At 42.3% G+C, this 25,706-nt stretch overlaps 1 protein-coding gene and 1 long non-coding RNA gene across 4 annotated transcripts; both read right to left on the reverse strand.

The window, feature by feature from the left end:
* Nucleotides 1-4,981: 4,981 nt before the first annotated feature.
* Nucleotides 4,982-19,252, reverse strand: LOC129047903 (uncharacterized). Of its 3 annotated transcripts, none has more exons than XR_008509777.2 (4): nt 19,108-19,252; nt 18,889-18,941; nt 18,405-18,514; nt 4,982-5,598 (listed from the first exon to the last, which is right to left on the reverse strand). It is a non-coding gene; the product is annotated as an uncharacterized LOC129047903 (long non-coding RNA). The 3 variants fall into 3 exon arrangements; XR_008509776.2 differs by having other exon boundaries at nt 18,783-18,941; XR_008509778.2 differs by lacking the exon at nt 4,982-5,598 and adding an exon at nt 8,802-10,600 and having other exon boundaries at nt 18,783-18,941.
* GAS1 (growth arrest specific 1) lies at nt 12,193-18,419 on the reverse strand. Its single transcript, XM_002819920.5, has one exon. It carries the CDS (start codon nt 14,608-14,610, stop codon nt 13,567-13,569), a length of 1,044 nt encoding a protein of 347 aa, XP_002819966.3. The 5' UTR covers nt 14,611-18,419; the 3' UTR covers nt 12,193-13,566.
* Nucleotides 19,253-25,706: the final 6,454 nt, after the last annotated feature.

The following is a 25,706-nucleotide window of genomic DNA, read 5'->3' on the forward strand; positions in this document are numbered from 1 at the left end:
GAGAATGTCTTCCACAATGTAATATTAATGTATTGGAAACCTAGATAAAGTGATTTTACTTTATGAAAATATAGATCACCAACAATAGCTCAAGAATAGGGCTAGGTGCAGTGGCTCACACCTGTAATCCTAGCATTTTGGGAGGCTGAGGTGGGAGGATAGCTTGAACCTAGTAGTTTGAGACTAGCCTGGCCAACATAGTGAGACTTCATCTCAACTAAAAGTAAAAAAAATTGGCCAGGCATGGCAGCACGTGCCTGTGGTTCTAGCTACTCAGGATAGTGAGGCAGGAGGATCACTTGACCTTGGGAGATGGAAGCTGCAGTAAGCGGTGATTGAGTCATGGCATTCCAGCCTGCAGGGCACAGCAAGACCATGCCTCAAAAAGAAAAAAAAAAGAAACAAAAACAATAGAATTTCACAATAACCAGTAAACAAAAAAGAAGCTGAAAAGAAAATTCCTTAACTTGATAAAGCATAAACTAGAAACCTATACCCAGCATCATAATAAAAAACATTATAAGTGTAGCCGTCTCTGAAGTCAGCATGCAAGAATACCCACTATCAAAGCCTCCTATTTAAATGGAAATCCTAGCTACAACAATAAGACATGAAAAGTAATTATGTGACATAAATATTATAACTATTAAAAAGTTAAAAATATATCAGCCATTTTTAAAGTGTAGTGTATAGATTTCTGGAGGATTCCTAAGCTTCTTTCGGGGAGGCCATGGGGTCAAATAATCCCAAAGCTCAGTTTTCCTTTTGCACTGTTGACATTTGTTTACACTGATGGAGTAAAAGCAATGGTGGGTAAAACTCACTGTGAATTAGCAGAAAGGCAACTGCACCACACTGTACCAATATTCTTCCCTGCTATGTATTTGCCAAAAAAAAATTGACAGTTTCACCTAAGAATAACCTCAATAAAGTAGTACCAATTTTATCTGATCTCAACCCTTGAGTATACATCTTTTTAACATTCTGATGATTAAATGGGAAGTATGTATAAAATGTTTTTCTCAAGAAAAAAGCTCGTGGTTGAGTTACAAATAGAATTAGTCACTTTTTTTTTTCATGGAACACCATTTTTACATGAAGAGACTGCAAAAAAATAACTGTAAGGGAAATTAAGTTTTTCAGACTTGGATATTTGACAAATATATATCAAAAACAAAAACAATTTAAAGAAAATAACAGAATTTGTTGTCAATAGTAAAAATGTGATATTCATGTAAAAATTAGAACTTCAGAAAAAACTTTTATCCTATACTGTGAGATTGACATTTTTCAACAGAGAATTATATGATGGAATCTGGGGATATTAACAAATGTGATTTATTTACTATTATGAGATTAAATGTGTCAACACTTGGAAAATCTTCATAATTCCGTGACAAATGTCTTTCAAAAGATTGAGGCATGATGTTACAAAATGATGCATGAATGAACAATTCATTAAAAGTGCAAGATAGAATAATAGAATTTAATGTAACAGATTATGAAATGTTTATTGATATGGTTTCAGAGTCTACCTTACAATTAAACTTTCAAAGTTTGCCATTTCCTAAATAGAAAACATTATTATATTTATGTCTAGGAAATCAAAGAGAGTCTACTGCCAATAGTTAGAGCTCATAAGAGTTTAGCCAAGTATTTAGACACAACATCAATGTATAAAAACCAATAGTTTCCTATGTACTCAATTGTTTTTTTTTTTTGAGATGGAGTTTTGCTCTTGTTGCCCAGGCTGGAGTGCAATGGGACGATTTCGTCTCACTGCACCCTCTGCCTCCCAGGTTCAAGCGATTCTCCTGCCTCGGCCTCCCAGGGAGCTGAGATTACAGGCGCCCACCACCGCACCCAGCTAATTTTTTTTGTATTTTTAGTAGACCCAAAGTGTTGGGATTACAGGCGTGAGCCACCGCACCCGGCCTGTACTCATTGTGATAATAAAATAGTGTAATAATAATAATAATAATCTAGCAGAAACTACAAAATACCTAGCAATAAATCTAAGAAGAAATAAACAAGACCTGAATTTTAAAAAGATACAAAATGTTCAGCAAAACCTGTTTATAGATCACTATAATATTTATCTAACTGGAAAGATGGAAAGATTCACTATTACCAAGCTGCCGATTGTCTCCATATTGATCTGTAAATCCCATCCAATTTCAATCAAAATCTCAATAAAAGCTTTTTAAAATAAACTTCACAAGCTGATTCTAAAACTCTCCTGGAAGGCAAACAATGCAGGATTATGTGAAACGTTTTGATGTAGAAGCAGGTCCTACTAGAAACCAAATCAATGCAAGTCTTTGGTGAATAAAACAGCAGATCGGTATTTCAGGTCTTTTCTGGCTTTTTGGCTCTAAAGTTCTATAAATTCTGGAAACCAAAACAATAAACTGCTTTCCTACTACTCTTTCTTCCTATCATGCCAACAAAAGATGTGGGAACAGAACCCAGGGAAAATGATTCATTGTTGTAGAAGATCATTTACAGAATGGCTGTCATAATTCTTAACATCCCCAAATGCTCACCTGTATGCAAAGCTGATGCCTGTCTTCCTGCAGAGAGGTTGAGTCTATTTCTCCACCCCTTGAAGCTGGGCTTGGTCATGTGAATTTCATATAGATGCTCGCACATGTGTTGCGAGTGGAAGCTTAAAAAGTTTTTGCAGGATAAAAATGCTAGAAGAAAATCTAGGCATTACCATTCAGGACATAGGCATGGGCAAGGACTTCACGTCTAAAACACCAAAAGCAATGGCAACAAAAGCCAAAATTGACAAATGGGATCTAATTAAACTAAGGAGCTTCTGCACAGCAAAAGAAACTACCATCAGAGTGAACAGGCAACCTACAAAATGAGAGAAAATTTTCGCAACCTACTCATCTGACAAAGGGCTAATATCCAGAATCTACAATGAACTCAAACAAATTTACAAGAAAAAAACAAACAACCCCATCAAAAAGTGGGCAAAGGATATGAACAGACACTTCTCAAAAGAAGACATGCAGCCAAAAGACACATGAAAAAATGCTCGTCATCACTGGCCATCAGAGAAATGCAAATCAAAACCACAATGAGATACCATCTCACATCAGTTAGAATGGCAATCATTAAAAAGTCAGGAAACAACAGGTGATGGAGAGGATGTGGAGAAATAGGAACACTTTTACACTGTTGGTGGGACTGTAAAGTAACTCAACCATTGTGGAAGTCAGTGTGGCGATTCCTCAGGGATCTAGAACTAGAAATACCATTTGACCCAGCCATCTCATTACTGGGTATATACCCAAAGGACTATAAATCATGCTGCTATAAAGACACATGCACGCGTATGTTTATTGCGGCATTATTCACAATAGCAAAGACTTGGAACCAACCCAAATGTCCAACAATGATAGACTGGATTAAGAAAATGTGGCACATATACACCATGGAATACTATACAGCCATAAAAAATGATGAGTTCATGTCCTTTGTAGGGACATGGATGAAACTGGAAATCATCATTCTCAGTAAACTATCGCAAGGACAAAAAACCAAACACCGCATGTTCTCACTCATAGATGGGAATTGAACAATGAGAACACATGGACACAGGAAGGGGAACATCACATACCAGGGCCTGTTGTGGGGTGGGGGTAGGGATAGCATTACGAGATATACCTAATGCTAAATGGCGAGTTAATGAGTGCGGCACACCAGCATGGCACATGTATACATATGTAACTAACCTGCACATTGTACACATGTACCCTAAAACTTAAAGTATAATAATAAAAAAAGAAAGCTTTTGCAGGCTGGTCATGGTGGCTCCCCACTGTAATCCCAGCACTTCGGGAGGCTGAGGCGGGCAGATCACAAGGTCAGGAGTTCGAGACCAGCCTGGCCAATATGATGAAACCCCATCTCTACTAAAAACACAAAAATTAGCCAGGCGTGGTGGCGTGCGCCTGTAGTCCCAACTACTTGGGAGGCTGAGGAAGAAGAATCACTTGAACCCAGGAAGTGGAGGTTGCAATAATCTGAGATCATGCCACTGTACTCCAGCCTGGCGACAGGGCAAGACTCCATCTCAAAAAAAAAAAAAAAAAAAAGTTCTTGCAAACGGGGGCTTCCCCTCTCTTGCTGTTTTTGGACTCTAACTGTCACGATAAGAAATTTGGGTTACCTTGCTAGATGTAAGACATGTAGTCCAGTTGTCACTGTCAACCCAGCCAATTGCCAGACATGTGAATGAGGCCACCAGGAACCAACCCTCCCTACCCTGACCTAGCAGCTAACTACAGCCAAATTAGCCAAGAAAAGGTCAAGATTATTACTTTGCTGAGCCCAGCCCAAATTATTGATCCAACAAAGGAGATCCAAAATTGGGATCAAATAAATGACTAAAAACTTTAAGCTACTAAGTTTTGGGGTGGTCTGTTATGCAGCAGAGGCCAAATAATAAAATCATGAATTTCCTGGCAGTAACCTAAATATTGGCAGTTTTTTTTTCCTTTTGTTTTGTCTTAAAATACTATTGGTTTCAATAGGCTGGATTTTATGAAATAGAGAAAAATCAGGATACAGTGAGCAAGGACCCCCTTTGGCAATTTACATGAAACATGAGTCTATTTGTTTCTAGAACTTACTCATAATTATTTTTAAAATAATATGCAATGTGAAATGTTATGATTAATTTAGTTACTATAAATAACTTGTCCTTCTAGAATATAACAGTATGTTTTCATTTTAGTACATGTCAAGAATCAGGGCATAATTTAGCCCCTGAAAGTGCCATAACAATTTTTGGCTTAGCCCTTCTATCAGAACTTCCCTAGAATAAGACAGCTGTACTTTCATACACTTTTTAAATATACTGAAATATTATAGGACTGAAGTCTTCCACTCATAAAACACATTTTTAGAAACCCAGAAGATTAATATGAGAGCTAATATTTTCCCACAAATATCTGTAAGGCATAAACATATTTTGAGAAAGAGAAGATAATCAAAATGTTTAATGAACAGATGTAGAGAAGAAAAAAAAAGAAAGGTGCAATCATTCTTTAGTAGAGGAAGAATGGTCTTGTTACAGAAGACAAGAGAGAGGGGTTCCAAAAAGCAGGTTTCTAGTGTTGACCCACACTCATAGATAGCAGGAAAGTTTACTCTTTGGTTCACTCTTGTATCCCTAGAGCCCAGCATGGTGCTTAGCCCATAGTAAGTGGTGCTCAATAAATATTGATTGAATTAATGAGTAAACAATTTATCAAGTCTTCTCACTCTAAAACTTTTGTGTTATGATTTATTTTCATACATCATATATTTTTCATATAGAACAGTTTTAGAGTTTGTATTATTTTGTGAATACAAACTTCTTCTTCATGAATCTGAAGTCTACTAAGCAAATAAGGGGAAAAGAGGGCCCATTCCTTTGAAGTATAGGTAATGGTTGTCAGGGGCAGGTTAGCACCCACCGGGACTGAATCCACACTCTGTTGTTTCTTCTTCCTGGTTCTGAATAATATTTTTAAAACATTTTCATTGTGAAAGCAGGATAATATATATTCATTGATGAAATTTAGAGAACATTTAAATCTGTAAGGAAGAAAATAATAATGACTCACAATTACATCATTGACTGCTAACATTAAGACACATTTCCTCTCATGGACAGATGATTAGAAAAAGTCATTGGAGCCAGATGTGGTGGCTTATGCCTGTGATCCCAACAATTTGGGAGGCCAAGGCCAGAGGGTTGTTTGAGCCCAGGAGTTCAAGACCAGCCTGGGAAATATAGTGAGACTCCATCTCTACAAAAAATTTAAACAATTTAGTTGGGCATGGTGGCGCACATCTATATTTTTATCTACTCAGGAGGCTGAGGTGAGAGGATTGTTTGAGCATGGGAGGCTGAGGCTGCAGTGAGTCATGATTACACCACTGCACTCCAGGTTGGGTGACAGAGTGAGACCTTGTTTCAAAAAAAAAAAAAAAAAGAAAGAAAAGAAAAAGTTATTTGAATTTTGCCCAATATTTCAAATGTTCTTGGGTTCTTTGGGCTTTTTACATTTTGAGAACCAGTAAGATATTAAAGTTATGATCACAACCTCTTGATGCAAACAGACCTAGATTTTATATTCACCAACTTTCTCACTGAATGACTATGGTCAAGTCATTTAAGCATCTGTTCCCTCATTTTTACAGTGGTTGTGATAACAAAAATAACAATAAAAATAATAATTATTATTCATAAAGATGTAGTAATGATGAAATAATGTGATACATGTTATGTGCTCGGCATTGTCATGGTAAATAATAATCACTTAATAATGTGAACAATCATTGATTATTACTATTATTTGAATATAATGGTGTAACTTGGTCATTTTAATTTTCCTGGAATTAGTTGTGATTACAATTATGATTACTATTATTGTTAAAATGAATAATATTTTGGTCACTTACATTTTCTTAGAAATTCAGTGAATTCATCTTGCTTTCTAAGCTTTGCTTATAGTATTGGTCCCTTAAGCATTTTAATATTAGGTGTATGTGCCCAGAAATGTTATTATTATTCCTTGTTCCTGCTTTCCTCAGACACTTCTGACTTTCTTTCATCCCTGCTAGGAGTACTCTCTGGGCACCCCTTCCTCTGCCCACTGCACATCTTTCTCCCTCAGTTTTCACAATGACCACTATGCAAGGCTGACTTCTGCCTGAACTTCAGGCCTGTAGCTGGTTTCCTGCAGTTCACCACCAATGGGGCATCCTGTATGTCCTCACACATCACTTGCTCTCCTACCTTTCTTCCTCTAGGATCAAAGGTGACGTCATCCACTGGTTACCTGAGCCAGAAACCCAGCAGTCATTTTGGCTTCTTCCCTCCCTGAATGCCCCATATTTGACCAATTGTGGTGTCTTGAACCTGACTTCTTCCTCCCCTTCACTGACACTCGTTGAGTTCCATCCCTGGCCTTTGTTCACTAGACCCTGCAGTAGCCTCCAAACTGTTCTCTCATCTCTGGTCTTTTCCCTTTACAACTAACATATGCTCTGTGCAAAAAGTGAACCTTCGAGCTTTCAGCTGGGAACACCCAAGGATTCCCAATCTTGCTCATTGTGTAGGGTAAAGTCTATGCCTAGCATGTCCTTCAAGGCTTCCATGACTTGGCATGAACAATTCTTTCAGGCCCCTGCTACTTTCTACTTTGGTGAGAACAGGTGGTCTCATGCACAGCACCATGCTGATTCATCCCTCTATGCCTTTGGTCACGCTCTTCTCCCTGTTAAATCAAGTTTAGCCTAATGCTGCCTCCTTACATATTTGAAGTTCAGCCTAAAGGTTTCCCTGTACCATAACAAGTGGAGATGTGAACAGACCGTAGCCTACTCTTGTGCCAATCACCAAGTTTTGGCCAATCCAGTATAGCCAACTGTTTGAACCGTGTGTAAATAAGGCAAACACTGAGCTGTAACCAATCCAGCTGTTTTTGTCCCTCACTTCCGTTTTCTGTATGTCACTGTCCTTTTTCTGTCTATAAATCTTCTTCCAGCACGTGGCTGCGCTGGAGTACCCCAATCTACTGTGGCTCAGGAGGCTGACCAATTTGCAAAGTGTTCTTCGCTTAATTAAACTCTTACATTTAATGCAACTGAAGTTTTCTCTTTTATTACCTCTAATCCAATGGCCTTCCCCACCCTTCTCTTGGCTACCTTCCATGCCTGTCTTTAGATTTACCTTCAATGTCACCTTCTCCAAGAAGCTTTCCTTAAACCCAGCATTGTGCTGTGATCCTCTTCTATGCTTGCCATGTCATAGAATAAGTTTCTATGTGTGCCTGTCTCCTCATTCTGAGTGTCAGCTTATCAATGGACGTGACTGTATCATATTCACATGGATACACCCACACATAGCACACTCTCAGGAAATGCCTCTGGAACTCTTTTTATACCCCCCACCACCTGTTCAGGATTATGGACATAGGTTTTAGTCATTGCAAAACTCACTTCAATGTTTGTTACAGAAGGATGCTCCACATCAGTGAAACTAACTGGCAGGTAAGAAGTGACATGGATTAAAACCCAAAGGCTGGCATTTTTCTAAAAGAAATGTCTATGACAAAGACCTCAAATCTCACTGAAATTGTTCCTCATTTTGATGCTTAGTAACATCTAATCAGGGATAAAATATACAATCAGATTTAGTTGTGGTATTAACCCTACTCTGGTATCCAAGAACTCGTAAATATCCTATAGCACTTCTAAAATTTAAATAAAAGATAAACTTGTAAGGACACATATTGATAACCAGAGAACATAAAGTTGTCTATAACAGCATTTTATTTTTTATTACAGATTGAAGATGTCCTTGACAACATTGTGTAGATGCTATCTGTTTGCTTAAGGAGAACATGCTATAGATAACTATAGTATATACCAGCACCATTGAGAGTAGCTGTCTTTGATCAACTTTATAAAATTGAACTCTTAGAACAACAAAATCAGTAAAGTATTGTTTTGGTGAATGCCGTATCAAAAACACAGACATTTGATTTTATTATAGAACCCATGCTCCTGAAATAAGTGGAGAAAACACTTTCTGCATCTCAGCAGCCCTTCTGGATTCCCTTGCATGCATATTACACAGGGTTTGAAGGTAGCCTTCCAAAATATTAGCTGAAAGCTTCCTCGGAAAGCAAATCTTTCCCACATCCTTCCCTGCAGTTCCTCTTTAAGAGGTGTCAGCATGGCTGAAAGAATGAAGTGGCTGCACATTGTTTGGCCATGCTATTATGTGCTTAACATTTCCATAACAAAAGTGCCACTCGACTTCTCCCCGATTAATGCAGCTCGAGGGCTCTTGTCGTCCTTTAATAAAACATTGTTGAAATCATTTATTTAGAGCCCCTGGTTACTAGTGGGAGAATGACCATCTTTGTGCCAAAATATAGTGTATACAGTCCACTATTTTGTAGTAGATCATTCTGTTATTTAAGAAATTGATTAAGTTGATGCTTAGAAGGAAGGTATTTATGCTAATAGCACATGACTTATGTCATTCAGATAGTCAAGAGTGAACCTTTTCCACTGTCTTCCAGAGGCAATCTCTCAAATAGATTACAGTAAAGTCCAACTTTACTTCGCTCACAAAGCAGCGAGACCACTGGAAACTCAACCCTCCTTAACTACATTGGCCACAAGGCATTTGCAACCTGATGCCCTCCCACAACCTTGCTTTGAGTAGTTGGGAGAAACAGGGCCAATTGGCAAGAGTTCTGATGTCCCTTGGTGTAAGAGGTCAAAACACAAATAACGCTGGCTTTTCTTTTTATGGGTTGAAAAGAGATACATGAGGTTATTTTGTTAGAGAGCCTCCACAATGAACTCAACAAGCTAACAATGCAAAGCCAAAGTTTAAAAGTAGAAAAAATTTTAATACAATGTTTGAGGTCTCTGAAAGTCCTCTTGGTATTTTGGGGATCTATTTTTATTTGATGCTCTGTAACATTGCTGGGATGGGGGTGAGGGTGTGAATACAGATGGTGGCAAGGAAGACAGAAAGCTTATTCCCATGAGAGTTCTCCTGACTCTTCAAGGCAGAGAGATGGCAAGATTCTGTCTTCACTCACAGGGACCCCATCTGAAGAATGGTGGTGCACCCTAGATGTGTTAGAGCCTGGTGGTCCCTTAAATTTGTGGCAGTCTGGGCCAGGAGCTATGTCCATCCTTCTAGACATTTGTAGGGTTGCTGTCCAAGTACAGAGAATTCCTGCTACTTAGTAGAAGAACTTATTTCCCTACAGACATGTTTCTACTTTACATACATGTATTGCTCATGTACATCGCTATATATTGTTTAAAATAAACAGAGACCTTATGTTATGTCCATTGTGATTATATACAAAAGCATTGCTATGTGCTCGGGTGAGCAGTGAAGCCTGAACCTCCTTCTATTTACTGTATGGTCACTGTCAGTTCAATGAACTGCCTCCTTGTTCTCGACCATTGTCCCACACTCCCTTAAACATTTGTCACTGAAGTGCCTCCAAAGACAAATAAACTGTCACTGAGAATTCAAACCTGCTAACTGTGGAAATGGGAAAGGCCATGAGGACTCATGATTTTACATGAAATCTAGAAGGAGTTCTTCTCACCCTGGCAGAGTGCTGTTAGAAGGGTGATGCTTTTTGAGAATCCCCAGGAAAAGCCAGAGATACCTTTTCTTTCATTAATGGGACTTCCAGCCATTCTCCATGGGACATTTGAGATGGCCAAATGTCCAAAATTCCAAAAGGCTCCCCAGAGAGTGTGAGATATTACAGATGTCAACATCTGTAAAAATCCTTTCTGCTTAGAAGCAGATGGCAATATGCAATCTCATAACCACTAGCCGAAGGGTTCTAACATCTCAACAACCTCCGCTAGGTCTGTAGGGGTACCAGAGGACTCCTGGGCTCCAGTGTATAATTGTTTAAATTAAAATGGACCACCAATCAATGTTCACTTTCTTTAAGGAAGAAAGCATAAAGCCTCGTGTCCTCTCTCCCCAAGAGCGAGTTGTGTTGATTTATTCCAGGCAGATGCTTTTGACAGGACCCTGTAAAATCAAGTTGTGAGTTTATTGTAGCAGTTAATTATCAGGCCTTTTCTAGTGCTAATGCCTTTTACTTCTTACTGGGGAAAACTGGGCCTTTTACTGGGACAAAGACTTAACTTTTAGTCAAGAATGTGTTAAAATAACATGAGATGGAGATGATTTAAATATATTTAAGGACAAACACAGGAGCACTGCTAACTTGTCGTTTTGTAAAGAAAGCTGATTTCATTTACAAGTCTCTGGGAATACTCTTTGTTCACTTCCCAAAGAAACAACGCTCTCAGCTTTGTTTTAACAATATGTTTACTCAACCATTCAGGTGACTGGAGATTCCAACCACACACCACTCTCCTGGGCTTAAGTCTGACACTACAGCTATCTTAGACTTTCTAAAACAATACATATAGAAATCGTGGTTTTAGGTGCACCAAGAAGTGTCTTGAAGACCTCCATAAAAGCTGGGAAAAGAGCGAGTTAGAGGCACAAGAAACCTTGAAAGTAGGGGGGGTGGGAGTGGGTAGGAGGAAGTCAGAATGGGGGCATAGCTTCGTTAATTACTTTAGGCAGCAGAGAAATCTGGTTATGTTTTATCAGCACATGTTAATATCAAATAAAGAGACACCAGATCTTGCTAATCTGTCGACCCCTCAGACAAAGTTTATTTGTGGTGACTTTTAAACTCCCGACTTGCCTTCCAATCACCGCGTTTAAAATGAAAAGCTTTAAATAAACACCAGGAATAGAAGATAAATAAACTTTTTTTCCCCCTTGCAAGTGCCTAGCTTGGCGAGGTTCAGGCTCAAATCCCCAGAGGACAGAGCGCTCTCTTTTGTGTTAATGTTTAAAAGATTTTCCAATGCCGGAGTTTATTCCTACTGCAAACATTTCTATTTACAAGGTCAAGTGTATCAGCACTCGACACAGCTTAAGAGTGTAATTATTTATCTAAGGGCGTTTGAGTGTAGATCAGTAGCTCTGGCAGGAACCCAGCCTTCAGCCACTGCTAAACAACTCCTCACAACAATATTACAAGTTCTGGTGATTGTTCCTTTCCCTTGTGTGTTTACTTTTGCTGGTCTGAATGTTTTGCAACAAAATTTTGTACTTTTTCACCAAAAGTGTGAAAATGACTTTGAAGTGTTGAGCTTGCAAGCTTCCTAAAACCTATTGGTAACAGATGTTATTGGCATGTTTGATTGAGAATGGCTAGTAGCCAGAGAGGATACTCTTGGGGGTAAGGGGTGACGGGAAGGGGGATACAAAGAGGGGAGGTCTCAGGGGAAAAGGGGGAGGCGGGGCAACATGATGTCTGAGTTATCCTCAAATTATGTACAGGAGACACTATTTTGTGAATTCTCTCCACAAATGCAAACACCAATAGAGGCCAGTCAATTATATATTTTTGGCTGCCTCATTTACAGATGTCTAATTGTTCATTAAATTAAAGGCAGAAATAATACCCTGCATTTCTTGTCTTGTACTGTATTTTCATTTCAGTTGATGGTTGATAGATTCTCAGTGCCCCCTCAACCCCCCTCCTCACCCATTATTGGGTTAACCACAATGTAACTCTGGAAAGTAACTACACCATATTCATTGTTTAAAACTCTTTACTGATGTACATGTTTTAATAAAACAAATAACCAAAAAAATACACAAATCCACAGTTATTTAAAAACTTAGGATTTTTAAAAAACATGTCTATAAAAATACAACGTTTAAGGCAGTTTGGAAATGCATTTGTACATTTCTACAACGTCCATAAATTCTCTTGAAAATAAGAATGTTAACTTCAATTCTATAAAATACACTGTACATTTTAAGACTTCTAAATAAAGCACACTTCACAATGGACTGTGGGTTTTGATTCCTGGTGACAAATGGATTCTATACATTTCAGGGGGGAAAGGTGTAATATGGATGTGAGTTTAAAACTTTTAATTTCTTTTTAAAAATAAATTAACTTCTGAAGCATACAATTTATAAAAATTCTATATACAAAGTACAGCAACTGGTAACAAACCCCAGTTTTAATACATTTTATATACGATGTACCAGGGTTTAGCAACCCTGATAGGAGCAGAGGCAATATACATTCTCCGCATATTTAAACATAAAATTTCTTGATGTAAAGAACAAAAATGACAAAAAAACAAACATCATAAAGAGACTTTCATACATGGCAGTGCAGAGCTTTTTTAAATAAAAAGTTGCATTGTTCAACACCATGGCAACCCCTTAGATCAGCATTTTTGGACCCTTAATCCTAAGAAATGTGCTGAGATCAGAGTGGTAGCAATGAAATTAAGGTCAAGGGCTCAAACTTATCCAAAACCAATTTAGGGGTTCCCTCTAAGGCAATCGCCACCCACCCTCACCCCCACGTCACTGAGAATTCTGGGCGCTGATACAAACAGTGAAAGAATGAATCGGTAAGTGGGACTTTTCTGTTTACATAGGATTGTAATATCCTCACTGGCCACAATCTATAAAAGTCGATACTGGCACTTTTTTCCCCCCTCAAAGGAAATATGCTAACAGACAGCCCCTTTGCAAATATAATTCCTCCTTCCCATCCCTTCAGATTGCTATGGCCCCACTGGTCAGCACCTTCCCTTTCGAGTCCAGCACTACTGTTCTGTCCCCCACATTCCCGCTTCCTCCCGGACGTCCTGAACACTGCAGCTAGGTTTCTGGACGGCAGACGAGTTGGGAGTTTCCGGAGCTTGGAATTGGGGCGAGGGAGGAGGTCCAAGAAGTCAAGCTCCGGAGAGGAGCTTCAGGGGAAGTGCCCAGAGTCGTGGCCGGGGAACCGGCTACACCAAGTTGACTTAGAAAAAGTTTTGAGAAGTATCCCCAACCATCCCCTCTATCTGTCCCAAGCCACAGGTGCCCGGCGCGGGGGCGAGGCGAGCACGGGAGTGGGACGCGGGCTCTCCCGCAGCCAACGGCGGGGGTCGCGAGGGCTAAAAGAGCGGCCCAAGCAGCAGCAGCAGCAAGATGGAGGCGAGTGGGGTCCAGGCGACCCGGGGCACCGAGCGGCCGCCGCTGCCGCTGCTCCTGCGCCCGGGCCCATAGGGCAGGTCCCCGCGGCCGCCCGCTGCAGCAGCGCCGCTGCCCGGGCGCGGTGGGTGCGGGACGCCGTCGTCGTCGTCCAGCGGCTGCTCACCACCCGCGCCCCCGGGGCGCTGCTCGTCATCGTAGTCCTCATCGTAGTAGTCGTCCAGGCCCCCATCCGAGCCGCTGCTGCCGGGGCCGTTGCCCAGCTCGGCGCCGAAGCACAGGCGGGCCATGTTCTCCTTGACAGACTCGCAGATGGGCCGCTCGAGGCCGTCGCACACGCAGTCGTTGAGCAGCGCCGCCTTGGGCATAGCCAGCATGTCCTCAATGACGGTGCGGCATTCGTCTGTGCAGCGCAGCCCGTTGAAGACCTTGCCGCAGTAAGTCAGGTAGCGGCTCAGCGCCAGGTTGCAGCGGCTGTCGCGGTCGCAGCGCCGCCGGGCCTCGGTGCAGCCCATGACCCCACCCGCGCCGGGGCCGCCCGCGCCGCCGCCGCTCGTCCGGGGCAGGCACGGCTCAATGGCGCGCTTGGTGGACTTGCAGTTCTCGTCCTGCGCGCAGTCACAGTCCTCCAGGGCGGGCCCGCGGCGCGTGTGGTTGAGCTGAATGAGGGCCGAGATGCAGTGGCTCGGGCAGCGCCAGCGCGACGAAAAGGACGCGGCCGAGACCGGGAAAGCGGCTTCGGCGGCGGCCCCGGGCGCGTCGCCCCCGCCGTGCTGCGCCAGCACCGGCGCGCACGCCTCGGCGTACTGGTTGTAGGCGTAGCTGCACTCCGGCTCCCCCTGGCACTGCAGCAGCGCCTGCCAGCAGATGAGGCGGCGGCCGTGCGCCAGCCCCGAGCTCCGCGGCGCCGAGCCCAGCAGCTGCAGCAGCGCCATCAGGCACAGCCAGGCGCCCGGCACGGTCACCCCGCGGGCCTCGCCGCCGCCGCCCAGCAGCGCGGCCACCATCGCGGGCAGCGGCGGCCGCCGGGAGAGGAGGGGAAAGGAGACGAGGCGCGGGGAGCGGCGGACGCGGAGCCGGTGGAAAAGTTTGTCCAAGTCCTGCCCACTTCTTGCATGAGTGTCTTCATAAATCCATGCGCGCCGCTGGCTGATGCCCCGCTGGTGGCAGAAGGTCCCCTTTCGCTCCGGCTGCGGTGGCTTCCTGGAAATGAACAGCTGCCGAGATCTGGTCCCGCTATCCCACACGAGAGCCCTCCGCTCGGCCCCCGGTGGTGGCGGGAGAGGCTCACTGTCGCCCCGGGGGGGTGCGGGCCGTGGGGCCGTGGCGGGGCTGCAGGACCTCGCGGCGCGGCGAGTGCATTTTGCTCCACGCCTGCAGATCTGTTGTGCGGCCGGCTGTCCCCGCGCCGGCTGCTCGCGCTGCGGCCGCGGCGGCTCCTTCCTCCTGGGCTCAGTGCCGCACCGCCGCCACCGCCGCCGCGATCTCTCGCATCGCGCCGCTTCCTGGCCCGGCGTCCGCGCGCTGCCCGCCTTCCCGCGGCCCGGCCGCCCCGCGTCCCCTCCCCCTCCGCCGGCGGCAACCCCGGACTCCGCCGAGCTCCGGGGAGCTCTTTCCGGGAGGCGCGGGGAGAACAAGAAAGTCGGTGCTGCCAGAGAGCGGCTCCCTGGCTTCACTCGGCGGCGGCTTCTCGGGTGACCAAGAGCCCGGGGACCGGATCCGCTGAGCCCGGCTGCAGACTCGTTAGCAGCGAGGCTTTAAATACAAAAGTGGGCCGGGAGCCCCCGCGTGGTGCCGCGATGCCCCCTCATTATGCATGCATGGAAAAGCAAACAAACAAAAACATTAGCAACGCTCCTCCGGCTCGCCGAGCCCCGGCCCCGCGCGCTCCGAGCCTGCCCGCTTTCTCCTTTCTCCACTCTCTTTCGCCCTTTGCTCGGCCCCCTTTCCCGGCTTTTCGAGATGCTATTGGTCCTGCCTGTTGTTGTTGAAAGTTTTTTTTTTTTTTTTTTTTTTTTACGAGCCGCTGGAGTGGGGTTGCGGAGTGGGGGAGGGCGGGAGGGTGGTGGGCAGCTCACATTCAGGCATTCAGGGCTTGAAAGGAACGGCTTAGGGAGCCTGACGGAGGCCCGGAGCTCCTCCTACTCTTAAGGAGGCTCGGTTATGCAGCCCCAGCTCGCGCACAGAACCAGCGGGCAGGGCTTAGGGGCAGCTGTTTGCATCCGGCTCTGCCACGGGCCTTTTTTGTTTGGTTCTTTTTTCTTTTTCTTTCTTTTTTTTTTTTTTTTTTAGTTTTATTAATTCTCGCTGGCCCCCATCTGTGCTTTCGACTGGATTCAGAACTCAGTTTATCTTCCAGGCTCCCGGTCTTTGCGTCTCGATCACCACAGAGGGGAAGGGGAGAATCCAGAGATAAAATGTGAGACTGAAACTTTTTTAAAGAAGCATACAAGAAAGAAGCACACACTTTATTAGGGAGATGTTGATGAGATGCTTACAACCCGCCCGCCACTCCCCAGCCCCAGCTAGGCCATCTGGCAGGTAACGCCCGTACGCCAGGCATCGTTTTCAAATTGCAAGACCGAAATCCAATCAACCGAAATAATTTCTTAGGAAGATAAGCTTGCAACACGTGCAGTAATGAAAAAAATTTAAATAGCATTAAAAATATTCAGGAATGTCGAGCAAGTACCACCTGGCCGCAGTCACAAGACAGAAGAAGGGGATAAATGGGCACGCACCAAAGGTTTATATTAAAGTGTTAAGTTTCAGCCCCTCACTACATTTAAGGGAGGCTGCTCTGCAGAGGAAACCTCTGCTTCTCGGCGCGGGAGTTTCCGAGCTACCTTAACTGGGGCGCAACGCAGCTTTCGGCCACCAGAGGCAGCGGGGGTCTTCGGCCTGTCAAAAACTGGCGCTTTTTTCCTCCCCTTTCCGTGGAGAGACTATCAACTCCATTTGTCACAAAAATTAAGGCTAAGTCTCCTCTCCAGAAACAGAGGGAGCCAGGGCTCCGAAGCGCTCAGCGTCGGGCTGTCCGCCTCTCCCTAGAGGCCAAGTGAATTTGAAATGGCAAAAGTCACAGCCGGAGGCCCAGCACTAGGAGATTCCTCCGGCTGCGGGAAATCTTCCTGTGCCTGCTGAGGCTGCTGCGTTCCTCAGAGGCGCTTGGTCTGCCGTGGGAAGCTGCACCTCTGCAGTCCCCAAAACCAAAATCAAACCTTAAAAGAGCCAGATTGAGGTAAGGCGGACCGTCTTGCTCTGATTTGAGTATTAGTAGACAAACAGCAATATAAATCGATACTAAAAAAAATCCAGAAAGGCTGCAACTTCATGGCACATCAAAACAACCATATCCCTGGCTCGCTGTCTCTTTTTTTTTCTATTATTTGGAGTTGTCCTCTCAGTCCGGCCTGGAAGACTTGGACAACTCAGACACCTTCTCTGTGTCTGGGATCCCTCACAGATAAGGTTCGAAGCCAATTAGACAATTGAAAAAGCCCCTCTTGTCTTTAAAGCTTTGTTATTTTAGGCCCATAAGGAACAAAGTCAGCACTCAGTTTCATCTTTACTTGAATTTTTGTTGAATTCCTTTAGAATAGTGGGACCCAAATCTTAGCACGTATCCGAAAACTCAGATCCCTAGTTTTTGGAGTTTCTGATTCAGTTGGACTGGTGGGCCCCAGGAATATGCATTTCTAACAAGTTCTTAGGAATGCTGCTCTCAAACTTTGAGAACCACTGCTCTGGAAGTTAACATGTTTCTTTTCTGTGTTGTTGTGTTTTTGGTAACACTTGCCCCACCTTGGCCTTGATACAGCTCTCAGTGGGGTTTAAGGGAGACCCAAGAGCTCTGCATGCTTTGGGGACCTCTGCATGCCAGTCACATAGCATCAGCATTGCAAGCCTGAGGGGTTCTCAGCCCACTTTTTTACTGTGTCATTTCCATTCACCACAATGGGCTATACTGTCTTCTATCTTAAAAAAAAAATAGTAAAACCTTCTAGACTCCACGTCCCTACTCAGTCGCTATCCCATTTTCATGAAAACTTGAAAATCTTGCTTTTACTCACTTTCCCCACTCTATTCACTCTATATAATCGAGTTCCATTCGATTATGTAGAGTCGCTAGTGACCAAAACCTTGCTCTACCCGATGGTCACTTCTCAGTCCTCAGTTTATTTGACGTTTCAGCAGCATTGGCCATGACTGATCACCTCCTTCTTTTCAAAGTGCTTTCTAAAATTTTGGCTTCCAAAACTCCACACTCCCCTGTTCTCTCATTTTACTGCCTGGTGGCTCCTTCTGTCTCTCAACTCCTTAGGTAACCACATCTAGTGCCTTGATTTTAAATTGCATCTCCTAATTTGATGTTTTCAATCTCAGTCTTTCTCTGCTCTCCATATGTATATATTCACTTGATTCCAAGGACATCTCAAACTTAAGCTTCCCCAAGAGCACTTCTAATTTTCCATCCCCAAAACCTGTTTGTTTACTGAGCTTACTGTGGTAGATACCCTCCAAAATTGGTCTCCATCAGTTTTCTCCCTACCTTTACATCCTTAGTACTCAGATCAAAAGGCAGAGTATAATCCCCTTCCCCTTGAGTCTTGGGTAGGCCTTACTGACTTTGACCAATAGGACATAGTGAAAGTGACTGACATTCTGGGGCCTCCAAGGCTAGATCACAAGAAGCCTTGCAGCTTCTACTCGGGCCTTGTATTAGTCCGTTTTCACACTGCTGATAAAGACGTACCCAAGACTGGGCAATTTACAAAAGAAAGAGGTTTACTGGACTTACAGTTCCATATGGCTGGGGAGGCCTCACAATTGTGGTGGAAGGCAAGGAGGAGCAAATCACATCTTACATGGACGGCAGCAGGCAACGAGAGGGCTTGTGCAGAGAAACTCCTGTTTTTAAAACCATCATATCTCGTGAGACCCATTCACTGTCATGAAAACAGCATGGGAAAGATCCACCCCCATGATTCAATCATCTCCTACTGGGTCCCTCCCACAATATGTGGGAATTATGGGAGCTACAAGATGAGATTTGGGTGGGAACACAGAGCCAAACCTTATCAGGCCTCTTAGAATACTTGCTCTGGAGAAGTCAGTCACCACGTAAGACATCTGGACCACCTTCAGACTCACATGCTGTGAGGAAGCCCATGCTTACTATGTGTAGAGGATACATGGAGAAGGAAAGAGATGCCTGGCCAGCTCCCTGCTGTTTCAGCTATGTGAGTGAAGAAGGCACCAGACTTGTGAGTGGAGACACTAACTTGGATGTCCAGCCCAGTTGAACCTTCAGATGACTCCAGCTCTAGCTGCCATCCTATTGAAGACACATGAGAGAGACCCCAAGCCAGGGTCAAGATCAGCGTGAAGCAAGTGAGGCATTTTGGTGCAAAATGTAAGGAGGTATTGACCTTCATAATTGGGCTCCAAGACTCCAAGAGTGAGTGCCTCCTTAAATTTTGTACTTTAGACACTACACTCACCTTTCTCTAGTTCTGGTCTTGCCTCAAGCAAGAACAGCAGAGCTTAGCTCAGTCAACCCAAAGGATCCTGAGAAATAACAAAAAAATGTTCTTTTAAGCCACTTAGTTTTGAGATGGTTTGTTATGCAACAATAGAGCATTAGAACTTTTCTTCCTTTCCAGTTGCTTAGGTGAACGATGCTAGTATCCGCCTGAATTCTTTCCTTTTCTTCACATTCCACATTCAGTTAATGGCTCATCATAGGTGTCAATAAAATATTTGATAAGTTGAATGAATGAAGAATCAGCACTTATTTCTTGTCTTCTAAATCAGCCAACTCAGAACTAGTCCAAATCATTTCTACTACAAAGAACAGTAATAGAGACCCTGAAAGATTAAAGAATACAGAATAGTTCTGAAGTTTTAAAATATAAAATTATATTTCCAAAAGGGTTGACTGGTTTGGTGAAAGAACAAAAACCTCAATCAACAAATACCAATTACTTTTTGGTGCTTTAGCAACATAACCTAGATAAAGTAGAAGGAGACAGACTTCTGCCCTCAGAGGACTCAACAATATGTCGCTTGGCCATTTGGAGTTCTCAGAGGCTCTAACCACTTAGCAGAAGTCTTAAGTCACAGACACCCTGTATTAGTGTGTTCTCACACTACTATAAAGACTGGGTAATTTATTTAAAAAATAGGTTTAATCGGCTCATGGTTCAGAAGGCTTTATAGGCTTCTGCCTCTGGGGAGGCCTCAGGAAGCTTACAATCATGGCTGAAGGCAAGGGGAAGCAAGCAGTTCTTCACATGGCTGGCAGGAGAGAGAGAGCAAAGGAGAGGCGTGCTACACATTTTCAAACAGCCAGATCTTTTGAGAACTCACTCTCACAAGAACAGTATGGGGGAAATCCCTCCATCCCTCCCCCATGATCCAATCACCTCCCACCAGGTCCTTCCCGCAACATTGGAGATTATAATTCAACATGAGATTTAGGTGGGGACACAGAGCCAAACCATATCACATCCACTCTCTTGTTTTCTTTATTTACTTGCATTCTTAAAATCAGAAAATATTAATACTTCAGTTTGTGGCAGATACTGCATGGAAACCAAGCACCATCTACTCTAGAATTCTACATTAGACTTTGTATCCTGAATGTTTACCTCATTCTTCACAAAAGTCTTCCCTTTGTCTGTTGACTTCTTAAGAAGAATTAATTCTTGGGAACAAGATAGAAGGATGGGAACCTCATGTAGAAGGAAATCCCTTTCACGCACAGTAAAGCAGGGTCATTCTCCCAGCTAATGATCTGGAGCCTCCTCCTGAACCCCAGCTTTGCTTATATCTTTGGCAAGGACCATCTTCGCATCCTTGAGTCCTATTAATTCCATATAAGAAAAATGTTGTTCACATTCACCCTTCCTGTCTTCTCATGTCCTGGTTTCTTCAAGGTTTTCTTCATTGCTGAATACCAGATCTTTCCCAACTCTCCTCCAAACCAGGGATTGTAAACCAAAGAAGCATCTCTAAAGGACTTGGGAGCTTTTTCAAAATACATATGCCTGTGCCAACTTCATTACACTTGAATTCTTCCCCAGGGGCCAAGGAATGTGTACTATGGAAAAAAACAAACACACACACAAAGGCATATTTCTGCCAGTGGTTCCTAGACCTTGAGATTTCAAAGATCCATTTATTTTCAAAAAAATCTGGAATATCTTTTAAAAAAAGATATTTTATTTTATCAAGCATTAACAAACAAACAAACAAACCTACTACTACCATCTATTAACACCAGTGTCTTATTAAATAAAGAGGATTTGAAACCCCAAAGGCAGAGAAGGAATAACCAGAGAATACAGGCAAGTTGAACAAATTTAGATATTTAAAGGACTTACTATATTGCCCTATTATTTTTTTTTTTCATTTTAACTGAATTTACGACACAGGGGAAACTTCTTCAGAAACTTTTGCATCTTCAGACAGCATTTTGGAATGACTACTCTAAAGCAGTCCTCCATGCTGATGTTAAATGAGTCGGATGAAATCACTACTCCACTTAAAAATTTACAGTGACTCCTCAGGAAAAAGTCCAAGGTCACTACCAGTGTTACAGCAGTTTGAGGTCTGGTGCAGTGGCTCATTCCTGTAATCCCAGAACTTTGAGAGGCCTAGGCAAGAAGATCACTAGAGCCACGAGTTTGAGACCAGCCTAGGCAACATCTCGAGACCCCATCTCTACCAAAGAACACCTACAAAAATTAGCCAGACATGGTGTTGCGTGCCTATAATTCTAGCTACTCAGGAGGCTGGGGAGGGAGGATCACTTGAGCCCAGGAGGTTAAGGCTACAGTGAGCTATGATCGCCACTGCACTCCAGCCTGGATGACAGAGCAAGACCCTGTCTCGAAAAAAACAACAACAACAACAAAAAAACAACACAGTTTGAAAGACCCATTCCAAATACTTAGCCCCATCTATTCTTGCCTGTGCCCCTAAACAAAAACTTATATGTGCACACACACATGCACTCACGTACACATACATATGATGCATGTACTCACATACATATATGGATGTACACATGTGCACACTCATGCAGGCACACACAGGCACTAACATATACACATGCATGCACTCACGCATACTCATTCATGCACACACATACACACAAACTGGAATTTCTCTTCTGAGTATCCACCATGGCATCTCCATCCTGCCCTTCTCCAGGGACTTTGGTATGTTGGCATCTTTAGCAGAGAAATGCTTCTGTCCCCCAGCTTTAAGGGATTATGAGAGAAAGTCTCCCTTTTGACGCTCCGTTCCTAGATAATACATGTAAAGTCTCACCGCCCCCTTTCTATGTGCACATGCTCTTTGTAACTGTAGTCAACACTGAGAAATCAACGTTTGTTGCTTAAGCCACCCAGTCTATGATATTCTGTTATAGCAGCCCAAACTAAGATAGTGGATGAAAAAGACAAATTTTTCTAGTAAACAAAGAGCTCTTATAAATTTACAGGAAAAGGGCCAGGCATGGTGACTCATGCCTGTAATCCAACCATTTTGGGAGGCTGAGGCAGACTGATCACTTGAGGTCAGGAGTTCGAGACCAGCTTGGCCAACATGGCGAAACCCCATCTTTACTAAAAAAAGAAAAAATACGAAAATTAGCCAGGCTTGGTGGCAGGCGCCTGTAATCCCAGCTACTCAGGAGGCTGAGGCAGGAGGATTGCTTGAATCCAGGAGGCAGAGGTTGCAGTGAGCTGAGATTTTACCACACTGGGTGATAGAGCATGACTCAGTCTCAAAAAAAAGAAAAAAAACTTACAGGAAAAGGACAGACCAAGGGAAAATGGGTGAAAGATAGAAACAGACAATTCACAGAAGCATGAATCCAAATTGTCAGCAAACAAGTGAAAAAATGTTTAAATTAACTAGTAGTTAGACGAAAAGAAATTAGAAAACAATGAGATATTACTTTAACACTCCATAGACCAACTAAAATGTGAAAGCACTTTGACAGCCAGTTCTTATAAAGATACCTTCAAAAGTTGCTTGTGTAAATGTGAAATGTTGGATTCTTTTTTGGCAATACCTTTAAAATGTAAAATACAAATACTATTTGGCCCAACCCATTCCTGAGAATCTTTCCAATAATAATAAATACTGATAAGGAAGGACACTATCTGCACTCTAGCCATTCCAATAGAAATAATTACTTTTTTCCTCCAAAAGTTCTAGCAAAAGTTTTGGAACCTCAATTGATCTGGGCCATGTGCCCATGTACCTTAGTGAAAGAGATGAGAGAGAGAGAGAAAGAGAGAGAGAGAGAAAAAGAGAGAGAGAGAGAGCACTTCCTGAAGGAAAACCAACTCTGTCATGATGAGAAAAATCAGCCGCTACACCAGGGCTCCACAAATGTGATCCAGTGCTTTGTAGTGGTCCATGATGAGATGGACCACTCAGCTCAGAGCAGGCATTTGAATACTTTTATAGCTATCTCATAGAGTAATATGATGTCAGTTGAAGCTAATAATAAAATTTGAGTCTTCTATTTTGTAGGTATTCTTTTTTCTAGTAACTTCAAAAATTTTGTTTTACAAAGTATCTGTGATAGACAAAAAAATTCTGCAGTTTCAGAACAGACAATTTGAGAAGCACTGTGAAACATATACATTAAAATACAAAAAAGAAATGGATGCTGGTTATTTTCTTTGGTTTTAGAGGTAAATGAGTTGTCTGGTACAGGAACATAAGGATTTGGCGCTGTGTAAAGATTAATAAAAATGGTAGTAACAAACTTCTAATTCTTCAGAGAACATGGATAACAACTCCAAGATGCAAAATGACAACACGATCCCGCTTTCACTGATGAGTGTATCAACAAAGACAGAGCAGCTGTTTAACACCATCAGCCTGCTGTTCTCTATGGAGCAGAAAACACACCCCCTCATCATTGCTTTGGGCCTGGGGAGATCAAGATCCTGGCTCAGTTTCAATATCTAATAACATGAGGAAATACCCACAAAATTAGTAGGAGCTCCAATTATCAGGAAACTCGACTTTCATACTTTTTGAAAAGAGATATTAATGAAATAGAGACTTAAACCCATTGGCAAGATACAACAATACAACATAGAATATTTGAGGCACAACATGCTTCAACCTCAGTGGATTGCAGTTAGCCAGTTAGCAGTACAATCATATTTCTACCAAGAGCATTTTTTCCCCCAAGAGAGTACCTTGGGCACATTTGGGCATTACCTACTAAATTCTCTAATAATTGGGGCCAATTCTACAATATGCATAGTTAGTATGTTTCAAAGCTGTGCTAGGCCTTATTTCCAAATCTAGCTTCTCACTACTGAAGTCAAGACTGAAATTAAGAAGAAACTTTTGGCTGGGTGCTGTGGCTCATGCATGTAATCCCAGCACTTTGGGTGGCCGAGGCAGGCGGATCACAAGGTCAGGAGATCAAGACCATCCTGGCCAACATGGTGAAACCCCATCTCTACTAAAAGTACAAAAATTAGTTGGGTGTAGTCGTGCATGCCTGTAATCCCAACTACTCAGGAGGCTGAGGCAAGAGAAGCACTTGAACCAGGGAGTCTGAAGTTGCAGTGAGCTAAGATCAAACCACTGCACTCCATCCAGCCTGGTAATAGAGCAAGACTCTGTCTCAAAAAAAAAAAAAAAAAAGAAAAGAAACTTTTAAATAATTTAAGTCTTTCATAAATCTAGATAAACTGTTTTCTAAATAAAAATAACATAGTTTATAAGAGAACTTATCAAATGCCTCAAAAGTCTGCTTTTATCTTGTGAGGATTTATATAAAGACAATAGACATCCCAAAAAAGCCTATCCACAGGAAAAAAAAAAATCTAGCAACAAGCTTGTACAAAATTTGTAAGTTTCAGGTTAATGCTTCTCTAGACAATTTGAGAAAAATACTACAATTGCTTACATATTTACTGCTGAAAATCTGTAATTGTCATAAATATCTTGGGAAAAATCTATAATCTTATTGATAAAGATTACAAGCCATCTAATTCATTTTAATGAAATATATATTCTAGACTTCATCAAACACCTCATTGATGAGTTCACACTTTTCCTAAATTTTAAGTTTATATGCCCACTTACCTGCTCATTTCTCACTGAATTTTATTCAGTTGAATCCAACAGATGTTTATTGAGTTCCCACTGTATGTTCTAGGAAGGCGAATAATTTTTTTTTTCAAGTCTTCCATCTCTGTTCCTCTTTTCTTTCTTTATTACTAGACTTTTTTTAAAAAGCACTTTTAGTTTTAAGGCAATTTTAGAAAAATTGATTGGAAAGTACAGAGGGTTCCCACACAATTCCTACTCCCCCCAACTGTTTCCTCTATTATTTACATTCTGTATTATATTACTGTGGTACACTCGTTACAACTGATGAACCAATACTGGTATTTTATTGTTAACTAAAGTCTCCAATTTACATTAGTTCCTTCTTAGTGTTGTTCATTCTATGCATTTTGACAAATGTATAATGTCATGTAGTCACCATTAGAATATCATACAGAGTTTCATCTCCCTAAATTCCCTGGAAGCATTCTGTGTTAACCTAGAAGGGATCTTAAATCAAATTTTTTCATTTACAGCTTCACTTCTTAAAGCTTCTGGATTTAGTATTTCTTTTTTGTCCATTATTTAAAAAATGAAGTGAGATTTTGCATGCCATTTGAATTCAAAAGTTGGTCTCTCTGTGGTACACATCTCCTCAAATGATTATTTATGTTGAAATAGTACTTCTTATCATTCAGTTATCCATCCGGAAATATTTCTCGAGTACCTGCCCTGGGCCAAGCATTCTGGTCTGTTTTCTCTTGATTAATGAAGTTTGTGATAGGTGACCTTATGTAACATATCTTTGTTTCATGCATACACATACATTTAATTATCAAAATCCTTTACACATATATAGTACAAAATGCAAAAGAATTTTTTTTTTATTGTATAATTTTAGCAAGCTTCCACTTACCTTTGCACCGAGACTGCCACTTCCTTTAGCCACTGTTATCAATTTCTGGCATGCATTTCCAGAGATATTACATGTATACACACATAT

The sequence above is a fragment of the Pongo abelii genome, chromosome 13, assembly GCF_028885655.2.
Source record: "Pongo abelii isolate AG06213 chromosome 13, NHGRI_mPonAbe1-v2.0_pri, whole genome shotgun sequence".
Classification (NCBI taxonomy): Eukaryota; Metazoa; Chordata; class Mammalia; order Primates; family Hominidae; genus Pongo; species Pongo abelii.